At 41.8% G+C, this 19,853-nt stretch overlaps 1 protein-coding gene across 1 annotated transcript in view; it reads left to right on the top strand.

The window, feature by feature from the left end:
• LOC146193508 (putative cytochrome P450 301a1, mitochondrial) overlaps positions 1-19,853 on the top strand; it is a 199,061-nt gene that overhangs the window by 8,542 nt on the left and 170,666 nt on the right. Inside the window, exon 3 of the mRNA XM_084600568.1 lies at positions 12,856-13,093. Within this exon, the coding sequence (XP_084456694.1) occupies positions 12,856-13,093 (238 nt within the window). The remainder of the gene's footprint in view (positions 1-12,855; positions 13,094-19,853) is intronic.

Genomic DNA, 19,853 nt, shown 5'->3' with positions numbered 1-19,853 from the left:
ATCCATTGTTCTTTCTAAACAAAATGTGCAGTGCTCTTGGAGAAGAAACACTCTTTTGAAACGCATTATCCAAGCTGCACTCTGAGGCACTGTGAGCAAACAATTCTGAGATCACTGCAGAATCTGCTCTAGTGAAATGCTTAAGCCTGACGTTTGTCCACGAGATATGTCAGCGGGATTCCGCGAGGGACAGATACTGCGCTTTTCCTTACCTATAAACCAATTATAGAACACGGACGAACATTGATTCGTTCGGTTCGACAAGGGCCGCGAGTTGTAATTTCTGCACTGCAGACTCCGCGGTGCTGTCGGAACTTTTCAGACTTCAGCTGGTTGATTACCTCTCCTCACACACTTTCTAATCATTTCCACCCAGTTGTGCAGGCAAATCATTCCGTTTTCAGCTCATTCACGTTCAAGCATTTAAATTTCGCGCCACCGGAAGTGAGGCCTACGTGACAGGATGTCGACTACCACGTAATTAATCTACTTTGGGTGTTCGCATTACCCATCCCGGCCATTTCAACGTTTGATTGACTTATTTTGCTTTAATTATTTACCTAATTAACCCACATATCCCATTTTGTCACTTGCACACCTTTCCTTAACGCTCAATTCGATAGTTCTATTCTTTTTCTGATACACCAATTAGTTTGTCTTTTACAGAACCGAAATTTCATGCCCACGCCAACCCCGCCTACATTGTCAACACTTATCTGGGGTTGCTTTGTCAACCGCTTCCAGCGTGCATTAGAGATAACCACAAAACTGTGTTTGTTCTTTCAGTTTCCAATATCTTTCAAGCACAATACAACACATTGCTCCAGCCGCAACCCGAAGAATGCGTCTGGAGATGTATTTCTTTATTTCATTGTTTTGATTTTGGAATTTGGAAGGGTACCAAAAACACGCTTTATTTTATGAACCATGGCCAGATGTGCAGGTGCAAGGCGTAAAATATTTATGGGGTACTGTGAACATGAAAAATGGTCAATGCGGTCAAATGAAGCGATGATTTGTATAAGCTGTTGTGGAATAGCGCAAAAGAGACAAAGGAGCAAGGAAAGAGGAAATAGATAACACGGGGCTGTCTAACAACTTAAGGCTTGTTAGAAAACACAGTAACTATATACGGTGAAAACGAACGCAATCAAGAGCAAAACACCAAGGATTACGCTGAAATGAAAGCACTTATCAATGAAAATTATCTCATTTCCCTGTAACGCAATAGACGGTTTCGCCACACACGTGTCAGGGGTCTTAGTGATAGTAAGCTTCAGAAATGTCCCTGCCTATCTGGTTGTTGCTATTTTAATGAAGCGTTGTGTCATACAAGTCAGGCTGGCAGGAGTCATCTTTAAGATTTTTGCATTAACGGCAATGCTGCATGAGATTAGAAGGAGGTTCTTTTCTCACGGCAAGGAAATTTTTATGCTCATCCACAGGGGACAATCCCCAGTGCTGTGTGTCATACAAGCTCCCACACAAAAAAAGAAAGGCGTCGTGTACAGGTTTATTTTTGGCATGCAAAAATATTTATTATGATGAAATGGGTAGATGCATGAACATCAGACGTAAAGAGCACGAAAATTCTCTTGATGAAAAAAAAATCCGCTTCTAACCTGATAAAGTACTGCCGTAAATATGACCGTTGCCTGCCTGACTTGCGTAAAGCTAGTATCCATTGCTGCTGAATAACCTGATAGGCAGAAATGTTTGTAGTCTAATGCACTGCTAAGAGGCCGGACATGTGTGTGGGGAAACCGCTGTATTACAGGGAACTGAGATAGCCTCATTGATAAGCGTCTTTCTTTGCAGCGTCATCCTTTATATTATGTTTATGGTTTCACGCGTTTCACCGTATATTGTTCCTGTGTTTCCAAATAAACCTTCAGTTGTAAGACAGCGCCCCTGTCGTCTTCTCTTTCCTCGGTCCTTCGTCTATTTTGCGCAATTTCACAATATCAACGACTTTAAACAAGCCCAATACAGCGTACTGCTGGGTTGCACAATTTTTTTTGTTTTACCGCCCAACACTACAGGGCACAATTGAAGGCCCTAATTCATATTGAAAGGTTTTGACGTTGATAATGTCTCTGAACTGATATTGTGGCTCAAAAGAGTCAACAGGGAAATACGCCTTCAATGGCACAATAATATTGAGTTGGCTGTGCTGCAGTTCAAGTACAGGAATAAAACAGTATTCATCAGCATCAGCAGCAGCCTGATTATACCCACTGCAGGGCGAAGGCCTCTCCCATATCTCTCCACTTAACCCGGTTCTGTGCTAGCTGCATCCACTTGACCCCTGCGAACTTCTTAATCTCATCCGCCCACCTAACTTTCTGCCGCCCCCTGCTACGCTTTCCTTCCCTTGGAATCCAGTTTGTTACCCTCAGCGACCATCGGTTATCCTCTCTTCGCACTACATGTCCTGCCCATGTCCATTTCTTCTTCTTAATTTCCACTAGAATGTCGTTAACTTGAGTTATTTCTCTGACCCACTCTGCACGCTTTCTATCTCTTAATGTTACCCCTACCATTTTTCGTTCCATAGCCCTCTGGGTTGTCCTCAACTTAAGTAGAACTCTCTTGGTTAGCCTCCACGTTTCAGCCCCATAGGTGAGTACAGGCAAGATGCAACTGTTGTATACTTTCGTCTTGAGCGATACCGGTAAGCTGCTAGTCATAATCTGCGAGTGCTTGCCAAATGCGCTCCATCCCAACCTTATTCTTCTTGTTATTTCCTTTTCATGGTCCGGATCTGCGGTTACTACCTGTCCCAAGTAGATATATTCGCCTACTACTTCCAGTATTTCGCTACCTAATGTAAACTCCTGTTCCTTCCCGAGGCTGTTGAACATTACCTTAGTCTTCTGCATATTGATTTTCAAGCCTACCTTTCTACTTTTCCTGTCTAGGTCATCAATCATTATTTGCAGTTCATCTCCCGAGTTGCTTAGCAAGGCAATGTCATCAGCAAATCGCAGATTACTGAGGTATTCTCCATCTAGCCTTATCCCTAACTGCTCCCATTCTAAAACAGTATTGATGCACGTTGAATCGTGACGGCAATAGAGTAAATATCTTGCCGGTGATAACACAAGTTAAGATCATAACAATTTAACCGCCACTACCAGTTTATAAAACTTAAGCGTTCAATGAACAATTTCAACTTTTAAATAGGGCGCCTTAAGGCCTCTGTACTGTACCGTCTTAAGGATGGCGTCACATGAGTGCGTCGGCAGACGCTGTCATCACAGCCGGATTATCCGGAGTTCAGAGAAGGGGCCCCCGAAGGCTGGAAAACAATGACAGGAAGCTGTTCGTCGCATCCTATACGATTAATCCCAAAGCCAGCCCCATATCTTGCCATCAAAGTAAAAAATTTTGTACTCGCCCTATATAGAGGAACACAAACCCAAAATTATTTTAGCTGGTTCCATCAGTTTCTCATTGATTTCCGCTGTTACCAGTTCGAGCTCAAGTTCAAAGTCTATTCAGAAATAAATAAATCATTTGATTATACAGAAGGTTACAGAGAGATCCCAAAGTTGGACACTGTACTGGGACCTTTATGTACAAACAAAAAAAAGAACAAATAATAACATGAAGCAGCATTGCATGATTTAAAACTTGTTAGCGAAATTTCTAAAAAATGCAGCATTATAAAAAGCCAGCAAAAAATAGACTAAAACGGAATTAAAGGAAGCAACCCGGGTAAATATGCTGTGAAAAAATTTGGCATCAGGAATAAACAATAAATGAGCGGAGCTCTCGTTTAAATGAAGATACACATGATATGATTTTTATACAATGAGATAAAGAATTCCGTAGCTTTATTAGCGAAAACACGACAGTCTGAGTGCCATAGTTAGTTCGAACATTTGGAAGTGCAAAATTAATTTAGGATGCAAATCTAGAAGTATTTCGATTGATCAATTCTTGCAAATGAATGTACTGTAGAAGGTTAAGATTATTTAACACAAGGTAAGCAAATACTAGAAAGTTAAAGTTTATGAGCCCAGAAATACGAAGGATATTAAGGTGAGAATATAAAGAAGAAATGGAAGAATCCCTATTTGACCACGTGATTATACGGACTGCTTGGTTTTTGTATAATCTGAAATGCAGAAAGATGAGAATGATATGTCTGACCCCAAGGTGTGATACAATAGGTATAATGGCAATGAATGGAAGCGTAATAAAGTTGAATTAAATTATGTAAACTAAAGTAATGACGTGCCTTTAGAAGAATTCTGATTCCATATGATTTTTTGTTTCGAAGTTGTTGAATGTGGGTGGTAAATTTCAAGTGGTGGTCCAGTTCAATACCAAGAAATGTACAATCATCTGAGGGATATATATGGTAAGAGTTTTTTTAAACAAAAGTTGGAACACTAGTAAGCTTTGAGCTGAACACCATCAACTTGAATTTAGTAGGATTAATCAAAAGACCATTTTTGACGCACCAAGCAGCAATGTTAATCAGATCTGAATTGAGCTTGGATGTCAAGATAGCCAGAGAATTATGTGACGAAATAAAGGTAGTATCATCTGCATAAAGGATACAATCGGTGATAGGATAGAGAAAGTTAGGAAGATCGTTTATATAGGTTAGGAATAGAAGTGGACCAAGAATGAAGCCTTGCGGGACATCCATGCTAATAAATTTTTATTAGAAAAGAAACCTGATATGCACACTGTTTGTTCTCGATTAGATAAGGAGCTACGAAATAATTTTAAAGGGATCCCATTAATGCCATAAGACGTTAGTTTATGAATCTATATATCGGGAATAATTGCATCAAAAGCCTTAGTAAAATCAAAAAAGACAGAGCCGACGTAGTTACCTTTATCTATTTCAAGTTTGCATTTGTCGATAAAGTAAGTCAAAGCGAGGTTAGTGGAAAAACTATGCCGAAATTCAAATTGTTTCGCAAGCAGCATGTTAAATTTTTCCAGATAATTAGAGAGTCTTCAGTGGATCAGCTTCTCAATGATTTTTCTGAAAAATGGAAGGATAGAGATGGGCCTGTAGTTATTATTGAGGTTTCTGTTCCAATTTTTGAAAATAGGCACGACGTTACCTTCCTTTAGTTATTGAGGAAAAACACCAGATTCAAAAATTAAGTTGTTAATATGGGCGAGGACACCAGCAATGGTATCTACAATCGCTTTCATATTTTCCGTGAATATTTGGTAATGACGACGTTTTCATGTTTAAGATTGTACTTTTAACCTCAGGAGGTGACGTAGGGGCCAGAAGGAATGAATGCTCAGAGAAAGCGGGACAACCAGCGTAGGTTGAAGTAGGAGCGGAAGGTGCACAGAAAAAGAATTCGCTGAAAGCATTGGCAATGTCTGCAGGGCTATGAACAGGTATTCCGTCATAAATGACTGTTGATGTAGATGAATTAGATTTTTTGTTGAGAAAAGAGTTAATGAGGCACCACTATTTACTGCAATCAGAGACCGAGCTAAGAATTTCATTTTCGTAATAACGTTTTCTGGCATTCTTCAAAAGTATTGTCAAGGTGCGACAGTACTTTTTATAACGTTCATGTAGGCGAGTGCTATGTGGTTGACTTTTAGTTTTTCTGCATAGATTTTATTTCTTTCTACGGCTTGTAAGAAGGCCTTTGGTAAGCCGAGGATTGTTAGGAGATGAGTAATGCTTGCGACAAATAACGGCTGATGTACAGGGAGCCAAACAATCAGTAATTATAGATTAGAAAGTACTATATGCTATTTGAGCGTCAGTCATCAAAGTTATATTCGACCAGTCTATTGAAGACATTAAATGAAGAAAGTGTGGGTGATCAAATACGGTCTTGGAGAAAGCGTATAATGTTTTGCGAGGACTATTTTGAAATGTGAGCGCTACAGGATAGTGATCAGTGATAGTTACCCTAATAATAAAAGCTGATGGAGGATAAAAAAGATTGCACAGTGCATGATCAATGAGAGAGCCAGACTCGGGTGAAGTGCAAAGAGATGGAAGGTTGAGTAATTATTCAATTCCATACCCCTGAAAGCAGTTAATATACTGGTCACTATAAGCATTAAGGGCTAGTAAATGTATGTTTATATCACCCATAATAACTACACATTATCTTTTGCTAAATCATCAAGTACAGTGTCGAGAGCTTAACAAAAAGCCGGAATATCAGAGGTTGGGGACCTGTATGTGTAGCCTATTGCCACATTCATATCATCTGTACCGAATACAGAATGATCCAGTTCAATTCCAACAGACCCGCAGTCCGTCAAATTTAAGCTCAGATCAATTCCTCGTTTATATTTTATGCCAACAGAAACAAAAATAGCAGAACCGTCATGGCAAGAAGAAACACGATGACAATATTCAGAGTAGTAATTCGGAAAGCAATACACGTTATGATCAGCGATACATAGTCATGTCTCAGACACACAGATAACTGAAAATATGTTGCGACAAGAAGATAAGAAGGCTTGGAATTCATCATGATGTTTAGCAGACTACGCGCATTGAAATGTATTGCTGAGTGACAGAGATTAGAAAAATGTACATCGATCTGACCAGCACTTATGTACGGCGTGGTGAAAATTTGAACAAAAAAAAAAAATAACCCGTCACCTATTCGAACACCCGCAGATCAGATTCGTTTTGTATCCGGTAAACTGTGCTCGCATGTGTCTGCCTAGCCAGTATGACGCAGTCCTTGGTCCACAAGCCAGCCGTTAGTTTTTTTAAGATTTTGCAAACAGCAGCTTGTTTTGTTTTGGGCCGTGAGGTGATCATTATTGTAGACCGAGTCGGTTTCCGAAGAACTGAAGCCAAGATTTCTCACGCAGAGGCGGGCTTTGCTGATAAACTCAGCCTTTTTCGACCGGGAGTGGAATCGGGCGATCAAGTTTTTTGTGTCCGATTTCTTTGCAGCTTGGACGTGGCGAACAACGTCTACGCCATCGGCAGTAATAGGGCAGTCTATCTTAGAGCCAATTGTTTGCAGAATAGTAATACAGTCTTCACCTTGCAAGCAAGGAACGCCCTTGATTTCAAGAATGTCCTTCCTTGAGTGTTGCTCCATATCAGCTAATCTCGTTTCGAGGTTTTCGTTCTGCGCTTTCAAAGCGTTATTCTTTTTTCTCAGTCTCGTTTTCAGAGCTTTATTTTTTTGCTTCAGTCCCTCGTCTTCTGTCTTCAAGGTTTCACCTGTATCATTTAAAAGGCTAAGGCTTGCTTTCAGCTCTTCGATGACAGCATTGAGAGTAATAATCATTATCTACTGCACTTTGTTCAGCATGTAAAACATATCGAAACGCTGCCTCAGGCGAGTTTCAATTCACCTTGCTGGACGAATTCACAAAATATTAGATCGGTCAGATTTTAAGGTAAGACTTTGCGAACAGTTTAAGAAGACTCATACCTACATTATCTCTGCTCACAAGAAGCCAATCGTCCTGCGCTATCTAATTAGACATCAAAATAACGAACCGAGGAATATATTTTTGATGAATTCGCGTTATGATTTTTGAGAGAGGGTGTTATGTGTCCTGTGATTTCCTGTGATAGTTTAGTTTAGACGTCAGGCTGCCTGTATGCTCTGCAGCAAAGTACATGTGTAGACGATGTTCACAAACAATCTGCAGTACCTGCGAATAAATATAGCCTTTGCGCTCTGTAGATAATTACAAAAGGCGTCAAGATTCAAAAGTGTCAACACGGGGCGGAACAGGGCAGTGATGTCATAGTGGCCCTCTTTATTATTTTTTTTGAACGGGTCTTCGTCAATGTTAATCCGCTCCTGGCTGCCATCAGTGTGTGTTCGCACGAAATGACACTTCGGAAAAATGCACTGCCACGACTGGGCGTCGAATCCGTACCCGACCGAACATATAAGCCACCATGGCCATACATGAAAGCCGTACATCATTGCAGTTTTTTTCTTTGCTGCATTCTATAATATCAAAATGCCGTACAACCATTAAAACTGAGAGGAACATGCAAAGATTAGTGTACAATCATGCGAAAGCATTATATTAACACGGAAGTCGATCACCCCTCGTTTAATACTGTAACAACTCTCGCGCTTGGCAGTGCACGTTGCTGCCTTCTAGAACTTCAATCGGCACTGCTCCCTCGTTTATTTCAGATGAATAAGCTATGTACATAAACCATCTAGGCCAGTACTTTCGAGATCCGCGAGCGTGTTCACGTGTCGTGTCGCAATAGAAACAGCAATGCTCGTGTTTTCGCGTTTCCTAGTGCAGGCTCTGCAGTGCTCTCAAATGTTTTTTATTCAAAATCGGGACAGAGAGTTGGGATTTAGGCACATTTTTCGTAAACTGGTCTCGCCTATCAGTTGGTACCCTTCAGCTTGACACTTTATTCATATGCCTTAAAGGGACAGAACACTGCCCAAAATATGTATTGGGATTATGGTGGTAATGAAAAAAATGTTTCTTCTCGTATGGATCGAGCTCCGCAATATCCAAGAAACAAGGGCTTTTAATCCTAATTTGAGAATGTGAGTCTCATGAAAATGACTGGTGTCGCCTCTTGCGTCGAAAGACTAATTATCACGGTATATCCCACGCGATTACATATTTGGAAAACGTCACTAGTTTTCACAAGTGCACAGTGTTCTCTATTGTTTGAAATGGGCTCGCGTCGCCCTATAATATTTTGCACACTCTCCGCTGCGCCTGTCAGCAAACAACAGCCTCCTTTCGCATCAGCTGTAATGTTATTTTACCGTTTGTCGCTACGCTAGATGGAGACATATAGTGTTTTAAATGTTTTTGATGAAATGCTGACCACGGCCAACTAAATTTTCTGTCGATGATGGGTACGTTCGGGTCCATAAACCCCTTGGATATAGTGAAAAATCACTCTCTGGCGGATCAAATTAAATTAGTCTTTGGTAAATCACTTTTTCCGACGCGCAATCGTCATCACGGCAGCTAATCATGGTTTCCAGAATCGAACTACGTAAACACGGGCGCAAGCGCTGATATAAAACTTTCGGTCAATTTTTTCTACGGGGCTTTTGGTAACACGATTTGGGAATCGACCACTCGGGAAAGGAAGCTTCACATTGCGTGTTAAAAAATTTGGCGCTTTGTGTGCAGTGTTCTGTCCCTTTAGAGCTAAAACTAAGAATGGTAAATAAGTATATTTAGATACTTAAGCATTATACTCCTGTACTCGTGGCAGCAATGATATCCAACATATCGCACAATCAACCAGGACAAATTGCAAACAAGTATTTTGCCATGTATATAAAAGGATCAAATCTGCATTGAATATTTCGAAATATCAGGCATACGCAATGTCACGGTTCCTCATTGATTACTCAATGAACATTAAAAGCCCCCAATGACCAAAATTTTATACAGGCCTACACTCGCCTTCCCACAGAGACGAGTCGCTTTGGGATGTAAGCGGCCGCAAGCAATGTATATACACACCCCGGGAGTCACAACACAGAACATAAGGACCCGCCGTGGTTGTGCAGTGGTTAGAGCGTTAGACTTCTGTACCGAAGGATGCAGAATCGAATCCCTGCTGCGGAGGCCGATTTCTTATAGAGGCCAAACACATGACGCCCGTGTGCTATGCGATGTTAATGAAAGGTAAAGAACCCCAGGTGGTAGTAATTTCCGGAGCTGTCTACTACATCGCATCTCATAGCCTGAGTTGGTTTGGTACGTCAAGCCCACGAAGCCGAAACCAAACGAAATGTAAGGAATTTACCCTCTTTTCGGTCATAGCACGGCCTTGAGTATTTGGTTTGTATTGGCTAAATTATATTGACAACCTCTCTGCTACGAACAAAAGCACTGGATTAACTTTTAGGTTTTTTATTATGACGCTTTGAACTTACTGTATCGTGAGCTGTCTGTGCGCTCACGTAGCAGCAAGCAGATCCTTCTATTTGCCCTGTCCATGCCTCTCGTTCGTTTGAAGAGGGAATTTCGCAGTGTTGAAGCCACTGTGAGGTCTACATGCATTTATGAGAATATTTGATCTACGGATTTCTAACATACTATTTTTCACCCAATTGTCTTGAGGTCTCTTAATACACGTGGTATATATATTGCGAAGAAAAGTTTTTGATTGTTGTATGACGTTAAGTAGAAACATGAGCAATATTTATGAGTATTTATTATTTTGTTCCTTATCTCTCATAAACTCGGTCCCGTTTGCCATTTGTAGTAGTGAGAGCTTTCTGCAGCACGCCCGTTACTAGAGGCTCAACCCCATCCTATTGAAAATTGTCCTTCCCCAGTCCGTAATAAGCGCGAGCATAGTTGGAAGGGGAAACGGATTAAACGAGTACAAAATAGGACTTTGCGTGCAAATAAGAGACAATTTTTGTCTCATTTATCCTTGTTGTTAATAGTAATTTTTGTCTCATTTATCCTTGTTGTTAATAGTGAAGATGGTTTAGTTTTCATGGGGCTCGACCCAAGTTCCGGCCTGCAGCTGAAATTTTTTGCATCGCGTTTTTTTTTTACTTTTATAACGTGCCCAGCCCAAGAAAAGCTAAAGTTAGTCAACTTCCATAAGCAGCAGAAAAAATTATATTATCACGACTTGATATATCGCCTTTACGTTCAAGCGTCTTAATTCCCTGCTGATTCCAACATCCCTGCTCTTTACACTACAGTGAATATAGTATCCAAGTAAAGTGAAAAGTTGTGCGAGTTGAATCTGATTCCGTATTTAGTTAACGCCAAAAATGACGACCAGGTGGAAGACGGACACAACTGCTACTTTATGTTCCTGATAGTTTTGATGACATAGTGTCACTTGATTCACTTCCTCTGCTTTAAACATCAGGTGCCTATCGGCTAGAGCATTAGCCATTGAGATTCCGGTCGTCCCTATCGGCAGCAGCAGCGTGAAGTCTTTACAATTAGCGAAGCAGAGTATGAGGAAGCCCGCTCTCAAGATTCGGAGATGAAAAACAAGGAAAGTATGAGACAAAGGAGAGAGGCTCGAGTCCTCAGGTGGGCACGTGCTGTGGGCGTATTCCTTGAAAGCGAATTGGGATTCGTTCAAAATCTATACTGATGATTAAGCATGAGTAAAAACCTCACCTAGATCTGCACCAGGTTTATTAGGATTGTGCAATTGCAAAATGCTCCGAAGGTGCTTTTGCACACCTCCAAATGCAAACCCTGTTTTGAAGATCTCAGACGATAAAGGTTGCTTATCACTTCATGTCCACAAGTGGGATCAAATTCAAATTCATCAGCATGCCTATAGAGAGTACAAGCTATTTGCTGCTGGTGTCAAGAATCTTCCAGTGGAAGTTCGCTTCTGACTGATGTTTGAGAGCACCTGCCAAGTACCCATTCACATTCGTTTGTCTGTAATTGAGATAGAAAAACAAAATATGCCATTAGACAGCTTTGCTGTCAGATAACATCTAACGCTGAAACATTCCCACGCCTTACTTTTAGTCATCTAATTAGAACCTTCTTTTTGCTTTTCGGTTGCCTGCTTTGTATTCAACGCGTTTGGTGTTTTTTTATCATTTTAAATTTGTAAGGATATACTGTCTTCTATCACTTCGCTGAAAATGGGCTGTCGATTTCTTCAAATCAGGGTACAATTTAGCGAAAGGCATAGCCTCTGTGGTCACTTTGCGTTTGCATAACAGGCCGGATGCATGGTGACAGCGCCTCTATATTTCAGTGCCAACCGGATAATGTCGACTAAATATGAAAAATGTCCATTGTTCTTGCCTACTCACCCTAGTCAGCTAGCCTTTGTTCGCACAGCTGTACCTCAGAGGGAGAGAGTACCATCTGAACATTACCACACTGTGAAAAACGGAGGAACTCAAAGGGCGGCCTGCCCCCTTAAGCTTTGATGCAAGCAGCGTACGAGCTCGAAACGTGAGGCCGCCTGCGAAGTGTATGGTCCACTCCGGCAGGGCGTAGCGGCAAACAGCTGAATTAAAGCGTGCGCAGCGCTCCTATTACAAAGCGAGTGGTACAGCTGGCATTCAAAATACAGAGGAGGCTGTCGGAACGTTCTCGTGGAGGGAATACGGCAGGGTGTAATCGCTTCTATTGAAACTCAGCTACACACCCGTGCGCACCTATATAGCCATTGACTGTGAACACTTTGCTGCGTCCATTTCGATGGTGTACGTAGTAGAATGTCGATCAGAATATGGCGTCTGTATTCGCTAGGGCGCATTTAGCAATGGCTAAATGATGACATAACCAGTTTTGGTATAAAATAAAGCTAGAAATAAAGCTATTGAAGCCGCATGATACACCCGCAAGTGGCTGGGGCATTTTCCAAATGTGCCCATAAAAAGCCAATAACAATATATGGGTTTTGAATGGCTGATTGGAAGAGAAAATGGCGTTCCATCGCTTGATAACGGGACCTATGAGTCATATCACCTAGCAACACGGAATATCAAGGTAAACAGTTTATTGATAACTTCGGCGTGTCCTATATTAGAAACCTTGAAGCGAATACACCATTTCTTACGAAGAGTCAATATACAAATTATATAGAGCGCTGCTCAAAGAAGCGTGTGTTTAAAATCAAGGAAGTTTTCGTAAAGCCACCACCTTTTTCAGGCCAGAAGTGAAAAAAAAACGAAATAGCCGTTTTCTTCACAACGAGGTAGGACTATTGTAATAATAAATGTCCCCTGATTTACTCCTTTAGGCACATTTCGTCAGAAATAAACAGTTTTTAATTGTTTATCAATGTCTTTTCCACCGTTGTAGCTAGCCCTGCTTTTTTGACGTTTGTTTAAACGTTTGGATTGATGAAAGCAATGGGGTAGTTATTATATGCTTGAAGTCGCAGTTATGCCTTGTTTTTGTTTATAGGCCGGTATCACCGACTCGACATAAACCATGCCGCTTGGGACATGCACCAGCTGTACGGTCCGTTGGTGGCCGAGCAGCTTCCTGGACGCAGCTTTGTGGTCCACCTGTTCAGTGCCAACGACATTCGAAACCTGTACCAGGAAGAAAGGAAAATGCCCTATCGCATGGGGATACATCCGTTCAAGTTGCATCATACAAGCCGGCCGGAGTATTTTGCCAATTGTGGCATCCTAAACGCGTAAGCCTGAAATCTAGCTATTTGGAAAATTAAACCCTTCACGGCAACGAACAAAAGGGCAATTTTCGAGGCCTTTGAGATGCGGAAGACAAAATGTGTGAAGATCATCGATGAGGTTCACTATTCTGTAGAGTGTTGTCTTTATGACAATCGTAGAAACTTTAGGCACTGGAGTATGTTCCGGAATTGGTGCGCTCAAATGACAGGCTGGTTTTGTGCTCAAAAGAGTGGCGCCAGAAGATATTTTCTAGCGGAAATATTTATTGTAATGCCAACAATTGACTTTTGTCTGTGCTTTGGAATTATACACTTTACCGCTGCTGACGCCAGCGACTGCTTGTAGCGGGATTCATCCAGCAGTGAGATTTTGCCGTCAAACGGTGCATTCAACATGAACGTTTGCCGTTTGGCAGCTTCGGTGCCTTCCCGTTCATACTTTGTAGCATTCATCTAAGTGCTACAGACTCAGCAAAAACCAACCAAAGCAAAGATTCAACATCGCCCACAAAGCATCATGGTCGTACGGGAGAAACGTAAGCGCAAAACAGACAAACACAAGATAAGAGACAGGACAAAGCGCTACTGGCAACTGATTTATTTATTGAAATCCGCAAAATATATAGGGACATCGTCACGCCACCTATCGGCTCCGTACACGTCAGAAGGCAATATTATCTTACAATAAATTCCATGTTTAACATAGGGTGGACTAAAACTGATAAAAACACCGATGACTTTAAAAACAAAATGACACGTGGTGTAAAGGGCCAAAGTAACATGATGGAATAAATAAGAAGTGAGCGGAACTTAAAGGCATAAAAACCAACCCCAAAAAATCATGTAACCTCTTAAACCTTCTTCAATGTTTTGAGCACTATAAGCACCTTGTTCCACCACAAAGCAGGCAAACAAAACTTTTATGATGATGGGACCCAGTGATATGTTGAAAAGTGAAGACGACATAAAAAGCACGCGAAAACGTGAAAACCAGAACAAGCACATGTACCAGCTTAAGCATTCACCAACGGTTTCGTCGTTCTGAATAGACACAGGATATAGTAGCACAACACGTACTCTTGTTCTTTGTTCAGCCAAAGTTTTCCAAAAAGCTTTCTTCACTCTTATACAGGGAAACCGAGACATCGCTTACACAATTTTGGCCCTTCCTTCTAATTCAAAAAGCTTCCTTTAGTTCGCGGGCAACACGTTCGCGGCTTTGGTCCAAAACCACCGTTATTTCTAAAATGGGTTTGCACTGGCGATCACAGTCCTTACAATGCAGCGGCAGATTGGACCCCGTTCCAGTGTTCATTGACCGTTCATGCCCCCTTAACCTTTCATTCAAACAGCACCCCGTCTGCCCAAGGTACTTCTTGCCACATGTGAGAGGAACCTCATATATAACGCCTTCATTGCACTCTACGTACCTATGCCAATCTTTGTTCCTCATGTTCTGGCTTTCTGTTTCTCCGAGTTTATACGAGGACACAACGCGGCCAGCTTACAGGGGGCAGGGAAAACTACTGGTACCTTAAACTTTGAGGCTACTTTTTCAAGTTATGGGCTACCCGATGGCTATAGGGAATAACCACTGGCCTATTTATTCCATTTTCAAGATTCGACTGTTTGTTTTTCTTTCCTTTTACTTTTTGAAGAAGTGACTCCACTACCCCCGTCATGACTGACTGGGGGAAGCCTGCGTTCTCAAGCCTGGATACCTGTTGCTGGAAACTTGCTTGCATAGTATGGAAACATGACTTTACAATGGGTGCCTCTAGGGCTGATGTTGCAATGGCTCGCTTCACTCTCTTTGAGTAAGCTGATTCATTGGAGAAAAATCCGTTCTGCGCACGCGGGTGGTAGATTCACCATAATATATAACCTGCTATAGATAGCTGCAGGTCTACTTATCGTCTTCAGGCTGCTCTTGCGCAAATTCTAATCCTTCTCCAAGCTTATAAAATATTTCAACACTTACATTAACTGTGCTTAGGTCGGAGCGCTTATCCTGCTTAATAAAAATAAACAAAAAATCGTCTACAAACCTGGAAACCTTCAAGACTTTTTCTTTATTTAAATGCTCTTCCACCCTGCGATCAATCATTGAAAGAAAAATGTTACTCAGAACAGGCGCAACGCAGGAGCCAATACATATCCCTTTTCTCTGAATAAAACACCCGCCTTCAAACTGCACAACTGTAGGGTTTAGGTAAAATTCTACCAATGACATGAAACTTTCAAGCGAAGCACCGGCTCCATTCTGAAAGGGCACGATCCCGTTCTCTTCTATGCATTCGCGAACGGCTAAGAACAATTCTTAATGGAAATTGGAATAAAAACGTTTCTTGGCATCAACAGAAAATAAATGCCCAACTTGTTGATTGTTTGAAGAAACGTAATTATTTCCAATGAGTTTCTTGTGGCGAAAGAAAGGCCTTGTGGATTAGAAAGAAAGGCCAAAATTGTGTAAACGATGCCTCGGTTTCCCTGTATCAGAGTGAAGAACGAGTAGAGTTGTGCTACTATATACTCTGTGCATTCAGAAGGCGAAACCGTTAGCGATTGCCTAATCTGGTACATGTGCTTGTTCTGGTTTTTATATTTTCGCGTGGTTTTTATGTCGTCTTCCCTTTTCAACATATCACTGGGTCTCATCACCATAGACGTCTCGTTTGCCTGTTTCGTGGTGGCACAAAGTGCGTATAGTGCTTAAAACATTGAAGAAGGTTTAGGATGTAACATAATTTTTCGGGGTTTCGGCGTTGGTTTTTATGCCTTTAAGTTTCCCTCACTTCTTATTCATTCCAACATGTTACTTTGGCCCTTTACACCACATGTCATTTTGTTTTTAAAGCCAAGGGTGCTTTTATCGGTTTCAGTCCACCCTGTGGTAAACATGCAATTTACTGTTGTATTATTTTTTGTGTTATTTTGGCTCTTTACGTATCAGGTGTCATTTTGTTTTTAAAGAGTAAGGTGTATTTTTAGGTTTAGATCATCCTATGTTAAACACGGAATTTATTGTTATATAATATTGCTTTCTGACGTGTACGGAGCCGATAGGTGGTGTGACGATGTCCCTATACATTGAGAGTAGACAGTTGACAGCCGTGTGGTGCGGACGCGTGTTCCATCGCTCCTCCGATTGCACGTGGCTACCGGAAACGGACGGACTGGCGACAGCGGGAACTTCCGAAGCGTCAAATAGATGAGTTCTTTCTTTTATTACCTTATTTCTTTTTCAGCTAGTTAGGTTAGGTGCAGCCTAAAGAATAGATTTTAGCTCTTGGTCCTATCGGCCTGGTTTTTCGTGCCGGCAGCTAGGTTTTCTTGGCGTTCATTGTTTAGCTCTCTTGTTTAGATAAATATCTTTTTTTCTAGGCTATTGGTATTCGCAGACTTGGTTTTTAACGCATGTTTGCTAGCCGTTTCTTGTGTCTTCTTTTGGCACTTTGTATATTCTAAGAATTCGTAACAGTTATAGTTCAGTCGATGAGCGCTTAAGATGTGCAATCAAAAGAAGGTAAAGTGTACTCAGTGTGAGGCGCAGGTTAATCTCAAAGAAACGCGTTTTGATTCTGTAGGTGAAGCGGAAGGCAGCGACTTTTTGTGTCGATGTTGCGTACTGAATGCACGTCTAGACAGATTTGATCAAGAAAGGGGCAGTTTAGTGTCTCGTATGGAGGATTTAAAAAATGAGGTACGTTTGCTAAGGATGGAAAATCAGAAACTGCTTGGACAGCTTACTCAGATTGAAAAGAAAGGGGCCGACTTTGTCCTTGGAACCAACAAGGACGAACATTCCAATGCAGGCCACGTGGCTGGGGCCACCACTGGCATGGAAGGCATAAGCAAAGTAGGTCTGGCGGATCCGAACCGTCAGAGTTATTTAGAAGCAGCTAAGACAACGGGAAAAAGGAAGAAGTAAGGAAGAATGAAAATCCCAGAGATAAGTACACAGATAACCGAAAGCAGGAGCCAACAGTTGGGAGAGGGAGAGAGAAGGCCCAGGTGCTTATCGCCGGAGATTCTAACATGAACAGGTGCAAGCGAGATATCTTGAAACGTGTAAGGGGTGATAAGAGAGTATTGGTTGGAGCCTTCCCAGGGAAAACAATGAGGGCTGTACTAAAAGAGAGTAAAAATAGGCTGTTGAAGGATTCCGCAGAGCGCAGTATGGTAATAGTAGCCGCAGGTCTAAACGATGTCCTAAATGGTGACGCTGCAGGAGTGGTGGAAAGTTTAGCTAAGGGAGTTGACGAGATCAGGGAGATAGCACAGCAGACGCAGATAGTTGTATGCACAGTACCAGAGGTGCTAGGATTGAACGGAGGATGGAAAAGGACGTGGTGACAGTTAATCAGGACATAAGAAAGTTAAGCCTGGAGAAGCGTTTCGAAGTGGTTGAGGTAAACAGGGAGGTACATAAAGCAGGTTTTGGTAGGGCTTTACAGCGAGATGGCATTCATTTTAACAGAAGGGTCGGAGCAGAGATCGGCTGGCGCTTGGCAGGCAGGACTGTAGCTCTTTTAGGAGGTCCGTGAGGACTCCGTGCACAGAGGTAGTTAGAAGTGAAGCAGAAGAAAGTGTAATAATGGAGGCTGAGCCCCCAAAAATGGCAAAGAGTAGGTCGAGAAAGAAAAGTACTAAAAAGAAATTTAACACTAGGATCAGCTACATAAACATGCAAGGAGATAGAAAAAGAGCGAAATGGCTAGAGGTAGAACAGCAGGTGAAGGATGACAAAATAGCTGTGTACGCTCTTTGCGAGACATCTCAGGGATCTAGAAGACCCGCCCTTTATAGAAGGCTACGTCTGGGAAGGGTGCAACAGAACGAGAACGGAAAGAAAGGGTGGAGGGGTAGGTATGTTGATACACCAGGGAACAAATTGGCAAAGAATTAAATCACCCTGTAAAGAACATATCTGGGTTTCAGGAACCATTACCGACATAAGGACATGGCTAGGGGTAGTTTATCTAGGAAAAGAACATCAATGCAGGCAAGAAAACAGGGGTCTTGTTGAATGTCTCAGTGAGTGACGATATAAGCCAATTTGGAAACGGGGATAATATTATTCTGCTGGGGGACATGAACGGCCACATCGACGATCTGGATGGATACACGGATTGTAACGGGAAGCTAATGCTAGATTTCTGCGAGCGACACGATCTAGTTATAGTAAATAAAGAAACAAAATGTGAAGGCCAAATCACGTGGAAATTCCGCAACAGGCAGACGACCATTGACTATTGTCTAATGTCGCAGGAAATTTATAGCAAGGTCACAAAAATGGAAATAGACGAAGAAGGGGAGTGTAGTCTAGGAAGTGATCATAAACGTATCAGTATGCCGATGGAGCCCTTGATGAAAAGAGAAATGGAACTTAGACAAAGCATAAACGCAAAATTAAACGACGATCAAATTGCGCAGATAGCAGCAGACATAGAGGAAGCAATAGAGAAAAGCCCCATGGAAGACTGGGATTATGAACAGGTAGAACTACTCATAAGGAGTCAAATTCAGGAGGTTAAAGTAGCAAACCGCTGGAATGGAAAGAGGAAGCCACGGATCTGGTGGAATAAGGAAATCAGGGAAGCTATTGAACAACGACGGGCTGCTTCAAGGGAACACCGAATGGCAAAGAAAGCACAGGCTTCTAGGAGGAAAACGATCAAAAATGGGAATCATATCGACAAAAGAAACTTCAAGTGCAGGCCATCGTCCAAAGTAAAATAAGAGAGTTCACCGATCACTGGATGGCTGATATACACGATGCCTCTAGAGGCGGAGCAAGAAAATTCTGGAACCATATAAGCTGGCTAGGGAAGAAGAATCAAAGAAAGCAAGATCGGATTCAAGATAACGAGGGCAATTGTTTAAAGGGAGACAACGCGGGGAACTACATTACATCAGTTATAGCCGAGTCATTTAAGAACGACTATAGGGTAATCTCCGCAAATCAGGAAGCAACACAAGGTAGCAGAATACAAAGCACCTTAGAACTGACCAATCTCAACTGGAAAAAGGCAGAAAAAAATATTCCTAAAAACACATCTACAGGAATAGATGGAATTCCGATCAAGCTGAATAATGAACTTGGTCCAAAAAGTAAGGAAACGTTGGTTAAAGATTTGGAAACAGTCATAGCGAATAAGCAAATTCCGGACAGCTGGCGGCAGAGTAAAATGAATTTGATTTATAAAGGGAAAGGAGAAAGGATGCACATAAAATCCTACAGGCCGATTACCATAACATCTGTAATGTACAGGTTAGCCATGCAGGCGGTGAAATTAAAGGTGCAAGCATGGGTTGAAAGTAACAAGATACTCGGAGAACTTCAGAATGGCTTTAGAAATGGTAGGCGCTTAGATGATTGCCTGTTCGTGCTTACCCAATGCATCGAAATATCTAGAGTGGAAAATAGACCTTTGTATTTGGCCTTCCTGGACATAAACGAGGCGTACGACAACGTAAGCAGGGAACTCCTGTGGAACATATTAAAAGAAGAAGGTAGCGGTTATGAGGTAATAGAGTTCCTACAGGAAATATACCGGGATAACAAAGTTGAAATTACGTGGGAAGGGATAAGAAGTACGGAGGATCTCAAAGTATGCAAAGGATTAAGACAAGGCTGTCCTCTATCACCGGTGCTGTTCATGCTTTATATGATAAACCTGGAACGGAGGATACAAGACAGTAACCTAGGTTTTAACCTCTCATACAGATTAGGTGGAAAGGCGGTAGAGCAGCGCCTCCC

This window comes from Amblyomma maculatum, chromosome 4 (genome assembly GCF_055883805.1).
Source record: "Amblyomma maculatum isolate TAMU_Amacu chromosome 4, ASM5588380v1, whole genome shotgun sequence".
In the NCBI taxonomy this organism is placed as follows: Eukaryota; Metazoa; Arthropoda; class Arachnida; order Ixodida; family Ixodidae; genus Amblyomma; species Amblyomma maculatum.
Note: the sequence above shows the minus strand (reverse complement) of the source record. Positions and strands in the feature narration are given on the sequence as shown.